General features: G+C 37.4%; 1 protein-coding gene across 2 annotated transcripts in view; it reads right to left on the minus strand.

The window, feature by feature from the left end:
* Positions 1-7,541, minus strand: part of msh3 (mutS homolog 3 (E. coli)) — a 46,767-nt gene extending 39,226 nt beyond the window's left edge. For both annotated transcript variants that reach the window (XM_061672005.1, XM_061672004.1), the window contains exons 1-8: positions 7,303-7,541; positions 5,971-6,079; positions 5,141-5,370; positions 3,486-3,716; positions 3,294-3,410; positions 2,477-2,594; positions 1,071-1,210; positions 598-764 (exon numbers count right to left, since the gene is read on the minus strand). In XM_061672005.1, the coding sequence (XP_061527989.1) occupies positions 598-764; positions 1,071-1,210; positions 2,477-2,594; positions 3,294-3,410; positions 3,486-3,716; positions 5,141-5,370; positions 5,971-6,079; positions 7,303-7,428 (1,238 nt within the window). In that variant the 5' untranslated portion in view covers positions 7,429-7,541. The remainder of the gene's footprint in view (positions 1-597; positions 765-1,070; positions 1,211-2,476; positions 2,595-3,293; positions 3,411-3,485; positions 3,717-5,140; positions 5,371-5,970; positions 6,080-7,302) is intronic.
* Between the last annotated feature and the right edge of the window lie 510 nt (positions 7,542-8,051).

Below are 8,051 nucleotides of genomic sequence, written 5' to 3' on the forward strand. Positions count from 1 at the left end.
CTTTTTAATTTGACGGCTAACATTGAAGTTTTAGCATGACATTATGGGCAAGTGTATGTGAAAGCATGTGTTGGAATAGTGTAACTGGTGAAGGCACCCTGGGGATCAATGTGTCTGACTTAACGGTTTTCCATTGAGGTGTTGACAAAATACAGTAAACCCCCGCTATATCGTGGTTCACGCTTCGCGGTCCCACTATTTTGCAGTTTATTTTATTCTTGCGCAAAACTTTTTTTTTTTTAAACCAGTTAAGGCAATTAATAGTACAGCTAGCCTCTCCGGGATACAAACACCTTATTTTTTTATACTGTATATGTTATTAATTTTGATATTTTCGCCATTTTTTTTTTATCCATTGCTCTTGCAGTCTCTCGCTGTCTCTCTCAGTATATTCTGTGTTTCAATGTGCGAGTCTTGTTTTAAAATTGTCTTTGAAGACACCTGGTCGCCTGCAACCCCGATGAGGACTCCCGCTATAGAAAATGGATCGATGGATGCAGAAAAAGGTAAAAACCTCATGAAGAACAAGTTGTTGTGCAGTAAAAAAATAAAATAAAATTATAAAATAAAAGGCACCCCACGCCCCCTGGTGGCTACCTGGCATTTGTGATGCTCTGCAACAGTTTCTGGGTCTGCGCTGAGAGATCAGAGGGCACCAGGATCTCCACAGGGTTAATCTTCAAGACACGGCTCTCCAGTTCGGAGCGAGACTGACCGTCAGGGAAAGAATCCAGTTGAACCTCTCCTGTGCTGGGCTGAACTGCCTGCATCCACAAATTACATGTATTATATTACAGACACTACAGTATTAGTACAGATTAAAGGGTGTGAACATTTCATATTCCGATGAGAGTGTGACAGTGCGGGCTGGGTGACAGTAATAACGATTCTAATCCCCCCACCCCACAAGCAACTTGTAACAAAGCCACCACCGGAATAATATGTAGTAGTTACACAGGCGAAATGTAATGAAATCCACGATGAGAGATGTACAATATAAAAAAAATCTCAAATCAAGATAAGTACATGACTGTACAGATGAGATTAGAAAGTGTGCCAGTCAAACTCACCACCAGCCCCACAGTGAGCTGCTTCTTCAACCTGTCCCAATTCTCGCTGACACACAACAGGATGCTGTCAGTTGGCTGCGACACGGCATCGTGACTTCCGCCCTCCTTCACGTCGTCTGGACCGCACACGGGGTTGATGTCTCATTGGACTGTTGAGGACAATGATGCTGGAGAAATGCAGTGCCACAAACACACTCTCTAGCCCAGGGATGGGCAAACTTTTGTGTTCAAGGGTGACATTTGATTTAAAACAAAACAAAACAAAACAAAAAAACTCATTTGTAGATGAGGTTTAAAACAAACCTACAAAAAAGTAGTATGTATATGTAAAATTTTTCATTTTCATAATAAAATCACTTTTTTTTTTTTAAAATAGTATTACATTATTTATATTTTTTTTCATTTACCTAACCAAATATTTAATTCAATGAAAACAAATGTTGAATGCCTCAGTAGAACTGTTTATTTTACCAATATTTTAATGCCATTAGTTACATAAAGCAACTATTATTTACAATTATTTAATGAGAAAAACAAATACATTTTAATTAACCAATTTTCAAAAAAAAGAGGGTGACAATAATCCAATAAATATTACGACTCTTATGAACGTAAATAATAAGAACTATTTTTTTGAATTCTCAGTTAAAAAAATATATATTTATTTTTATTACTGGTGTACATTATTATTCTTATTTTTTAAAAGAACACGCATATGTACATTTCTTAGTTTGACCAATATTTATATTTTAATTACAGTAAATGAGCCAATCCTTTAATAAGAAATAAGTTAAGAATTTAGAAAAAAACAAATAAATACATTTTAATTAAAAATTCTAGGAGGAGAAAAAACAGCAAAACTATTGCAAGAAATAATACAGGACTATTGATAATGTTAATGAAGATGATGAAATTATGAAATTAAAGAATGTGGGATTAATATGTCAACCCTTGTGCTACAGTCTACTACAGTACTTTGAATGTGAATTTAACATAACTTCCTGTATAAATACTTCATCTCCTCTCATGTTCTTCTTGATTGATGCTGCTCTTATTTGGGAAAAGATGTCGCAAAAAGCGACAAGAAGCCAAAGAAACTGAAAAGTACATGGCGTTAACTCTTTAATGCTCGATACCTTGCCCACCACTGCTCTAGCCAACCAACACTGGATATTTGGAGCCATTAAGGTGTGAAGATCACATTTTTCCAGTAAAAGAAAATAGAAAATCCCATCATAAAGGACTCCAGTAATCCTTAATCTGACTTGACTTCATGTATGCATGCTTTGACTGAGAAGAGTAATATGCACCTCGAAAATGCCAATAATGTTGGATTTTTTTTTTTAAAAAAAACCTCTAACGGAAACATTGATTGTGCTCTACCACGTAGCATTTCAAAAGGATACCCTCTCCCACCAGTGTGGACTTGGTGTACAGAGCACTGAGTTGCCTCGTAAACAGAGTGTTCTTATTGGCCCCTGACGCTTTGATGGCGGAAGTCTCGGTCTGCTTGACGACACCCACCTATGCAGTAAAAGACAACATTGCGGTGTTAATAACAACAGAACCATCTTCTTGAATATCAAAGTAACCCTACGGAGCATATGGGGTGTTATGAAGTGTTACTTAATGTAAATTTTTTGTATATTTTGGTGCTGTCCAATGAAAAGCATACTGTAACATCTCCAATATCCCCAGTGAATTTTTTTTTATCGAAATAATAATTAAATGACTTCTATGATTCTTATTTTAATTTTAAATGTAGACACATGCTTTTTAATGATCAGAAACAATTTTTAATATACAATTTGTTTATTGACAAGCTCAAAAGCTTGATAACAACAATGGGTAGGAAGAGCCAATGCTTGGAGGGTTCTAAAATCATGGCTATCGATGGTAACCATTAGCAAGGCAATGGCTTTTTCCATTATATGTTATCACTAAGCTAGCAGGCCGTGGTTAAGATGTGTTTTAAATGCAAAACGTAAATAAAACATCTTAAAGACTCTTTTTTGATGAATTATTCATTATTTACCAAACTGCTTATTCACTGCCACCACCACACGTTACTTGTATCTCAAGTTTGCGCTCACAAATATAAATTTTTTGCCACAATAATTTAATGATGTCAATCTGTACACTTCACAACAGTAGAGCGAGCACTGGAGCCCCAATTTTATTTCCTTCCTTCTATATAAAATGCTTTGTAGTACAAATTCATACCTTGTGGCCGTGGGACACCAATCGCCTGACGTGAACGAACAATCGGTGTGTGGGGATGCTGCACGTCATAAAGTTATGGTCCAGGTGACAGAATATATTCAGCTCTTTTGCTGCAATCTAACAACACACACAAACACACCAAAAAAATAGTTTACATGCTTGGTTTAAATATATTTGAGAGTGACTTCTCACCTCAGCATCGTCTCCAAAAAACCTATACTTATATCCACACTCCACAGCCAACAGGACGTCCTTGTGCTGCTTTTTCAGCTGGATGACCTGCTGCTCCAAAGGAGTGTACGCACTCTTTGTGCGTCTGCAGAGGGCACTATTTTCTGATGGAAGGCTGACCTCTGTAGCCCTTCCTTCAGCACATTGTCGTCCTCTGCCTGCTGGTTTGGCAAACTGAGAAATGCAGAACGTCTGCAAACAGAAAATGCAGGGACTACATTTACGGGACAGACACTAACTTCGTAAAAAAACAAAACAAAAGTCTGCACAAGCTGACCACAGACACAAAACTGTAGTTTGTACCTCTAATAACTCTTGAAACATGAGCGTTTGAGAAAAGTGCACCATTTAGTAGTTTTAACGCCCTTAGAAACGATAACTAGGGATGCGCCGATACCACTTTTCTCGAAGCGGGTACAAGTACAGGTACTTACAATTGAGTACGTGCCAATACCGAGTGCCAATACTTGATAATGCCATTACTGCTTTCAATTGGGAAGAAATTGTTCTATTTTAATCAGATTTTGTTAAAAAAACAAACTTTTCTTAAAAATGGCATAGGTTCAAATATAACACTTCTTAGAGTAACAAGTTCTCATTACTGACATTTTAACATCCAACTTCCTGTTTTTTTTTTTTTTTTTTACTATGCCTGAGTTTACACCAGATATATTTGTGAATCAACGTACCTGTTGAAAGGTAAATTGGAAATTAATTTAACTCTCCTAATATTAGCTTTTCGACTGGCACTTCACACATTTAAACTACGGGGGGAGAAAAAAAAGACTTACTTAACATTAAGTCATCGTTCTAGACAGTTATCCTGTTTTCTAAATTGCTCTGCCTTGGTCAAAGGACATGGAAGGGTTTGTTTACTTTGAGAATGCTTTAACCTTTTCCACCCAGAACTATGTGTGAGGTCATGGTGAAAAATCTACAGAAAATCCAAAATCATTTCTTTTCATGCCCAGTTATACTGTAAAGCCATGAGCACATTCCTAACACTAGTCGTTTGTTTTTAATCAATCTGTTATTTTACACCTGTTTTAACATATGTATTAGTAGTTATATATTTGAGTGCATTCGTTTAAGCAAATCACATTGTTGTGTAAACCTGAAGTTTGTCCCTTAATAACGCCGTGGGTCTCCCCCATGCCCCAAGTGTAATCTGCAAGTGTAAATGCAGGCGTTTAATTGTTTCCCATGTACTTATTAATAGTTATCATCCAAAAAAATAAGTATAATAACACTCTGGTCTCCTCTTTGTGTATGTTGTTTGACGGGTTAAAATGTACCGTAACATTGGTGCTTATCTTATTAGCATGTCCAACCAGGTCCCTCTCTTGGTCACTTATTGATATGACAGTTGATTGACTGCATAGCAATACACCAACATTGCGCAGGACCCTGCGATGTGACCCAACCAATATATAGCGCTGCCCGAGTACACATCTCCATTTTCAATATTTACATTTTATTCAGTAGCATATTTTTTCACAAAACGTGAAATGTGCCACAGTATTCATGTCAACTTGGACCCATTTGTCCCTGTAACATGAAAATACAAAATGCTGCCATCATGCACATAACCTCTCATGATGTGCGCCATTGAGTACCTGGTTTGAACTCTGCTCTTCTTCGTCTTTTTCTGTGAGCTGGTCATTATTGTTGTGTTGACTTTTGACACCAGTAGAACTGCAATGGCTACCACTGCTTGCCTCCTTCACAACAGTCACAATATCACAGCTCTCGCCACTGGGATCAGTCGTGCAGGTGAAGCCTCTCAGCCTCTCTAAGGTAGAGGGACACAGACCCGCTGGTCTCCTGCTCAATGGCAATTTTTGCTCTAAATACAAAATAATAAAAACATTGTTGCACTTAGTATTGTCACGATACCAAAATTCTGACTTAATTATATATATCAGTAAAAGCAGTGGAATAATAGATGGTAAAGCATGGAACTTTGGATTTGTATTCATACAAAAAAATATTACGCAATGGAGGATAATATATATACATATACACTCATAATAAAATGAAATAGCAGTACAATACAAATAAAATTATTCTTGCAGCTGCTGATATTTGTAGCCTTATTTACAATATAAATATTGCTCCAAAGAAGAAAGATTGCTGTCACAATATATAGACGGGTGAAAACCAGCACAGCCATTCGCATTGTTTCCCAAACTCTGTGCTATAATTTTTGATCCTTCGGGTATTTTGACAAAATCAATTCATGGGCCTGCCTTTGAATATACTGTATTCTCATTCATCCAAATCACTGTTATGTTAGGGTATTGAATAGACCGCAATTGGCCTTTTCAGGGTGTCTTATTGAAGACATCACAGGCATGTTATTAACACACCTGGAAACTGGTTTAAAAAAATAACAGGATGGTGTCTGCATCAAGCATTGTCTCTTATGCAGATGCATTAGCGTCACCTGCAGGGCTGTCAGTGAATGCAGTGTCAAGGCCTCCGTCATCCACCTGCAGGGAGAGCTTGGCTTGTTTGGAAGGTAGCTCAGTGTCATGATGTCGAGAGACACGCTTCTGTATGGAGGCCAAAGAAAATACTGTACATGGGTGGTGACAGGTTGACAACAATGGTGGGCCATCGGGGAGAGCATTATTTATTTTATTACCACTTTTTTTTCAGAAGGATACCAGTATGAGTATTCACTCTTGAGTACTCACCAATACCGAGTACCGATACCACTCGTACATCAAATTTCAATGAACATAATGACTGATAATTGTGAACAAAGACTTTTTTTTTCTGACACACGTGATGATTCGCCAATGTGTCAAACCGCTGCAGTGTAATGCCAACTACTGGAAAAGAGCATTTACTCAATGTCAGATTTTATTTATTTTTTTTGCCTTAAACCTGCAATAGTATGTAACTATTTTTTGTTAAAAAAAAATAGACACTACGAGAGGAGATGACACAATTCCGATTACACCTATAAATTCCATTAACATTTTCAGTATTTGATCTTTTTTATTTTGTGTCTACCAGAGACATTCCCACTCGATGTCCCACCGAAAATTACGTATCGGAAATGACAGGACAGATATGACGCATTTTAGTAGCAGTTGGTGGAGTGCTGTCCTTTTTTTCTGTAAAAAGCTCACTAAACATTATTTTTCATTTCTGTAGCAGAAAATAAGCATATTATAATAACCATGTAAATGCAAATAATAATAATAATAATAATAATAATTGCAACAAATGAGGGGGGAAAAAACTTTCTGAAAACCCATTAGCTGCCCAACAAGGTGCCTGATGTAAAATAAACGAAGTTCAGCAACGGCCGAGCAATGCATGTACACAACGCAGCAATAACTGTGAAATTTCCATCAACTGCCTCTTCCGATGACAAATCCATCTTTTTCAGCGATGGCTGTCTTTCAAAACAGAATTAAAATGTAGAATGTTGGCGAATCATCACATACAAGGAACCCCCTACGAAGCACCGTGTTCTGTTCTTGTCATACTGAATTCAAGCCTAGGGGGCGGCAGAATTCACATATGATATCTTTCAGTAAGGGTGGCTGGTATCGGGAGCCTTCACGAGTACCCGATACCTTGAAATACCTGATACTGATATCGGTACTCGCCCATCTCTTACTTTATTTTATTTTATTTTTTGTTATTGATTCTGACATGGTACAGATTTAGGCTACGTGGTGGATTAAATAATTACCAACTGAAGGCCACTGTGACAGAAGCAGGATAAAACCTCTCACATGGCACATGATGGTGGCCTCACCTTGCCTTTGGAGGGATTACAATCCGTCTGGGTTTTAGGCGCGCCGCCACCACCGCCGCTCAAGGCTCCGAAGTACCTGCTAATGGACGTCTGAGAGGCACACGATTTCTTCGGAGCTTTAGGCATCCTAACCGTTAACTGTTAGTTTGACGGAGGCCATAAATGTTGATTGAGTTGACAGGCAGCGCTGTCAGAAGGTTGCAGGAACGCTCCGGCAATTTTTCAAAACACAACGTCGCGTGTGATGAGCTCACAGTCGCGTTGGTGACGTAACACCATCAAGCGCGCCATAATATTTAAATTTCTTGTTGTGGAATTTCACTGTTAACTATACCAAAACGTGTCTGTTAATATATTTGTTTTCTAGTACAACTTATCATAATATATATATTATATTTTGTCTAGGTAAAGCTTTACGTCGCTGAAGATGATCTGAAATTGCTTCGAGCAGATGGAAATATTTACCGAACCGTAGTCAATTTTGAAAGGAAGTACTGGTTATCCGGTTTCGTCAATACAGTTTAACAGGAGCTCATGAATGACCAAAACTTAAGGCGTAGTATGATTTTGGAATTTTCCAATAATTATCCATCACTTGGTCAATAATCATTATTTTATTTTAATTTATCATGAGACAAAGAAGACAATAATTATTCAAAATAAATCGTCATAATAACAATCACAATTATACAAATATAAACCATATACAGATAAAACAAAATAAACGATAATTTATGGCAAATTAAAAA

This window comes from Phycodurus eques, chromosome 3 (assembly GCF_024500275.1).
Source record: "Phycodurus eques isolate BA_2022a chromosome 3, UOR_Pequ_1.1, whole genome shotgun sequence".
Classification (NCBI taxonomy): Eukaryota; Metazoa; Chordata; class Actinopteri; order Syngnathiformes; family Syngnathidae; genus Phycodurus; species Phycodurus eques.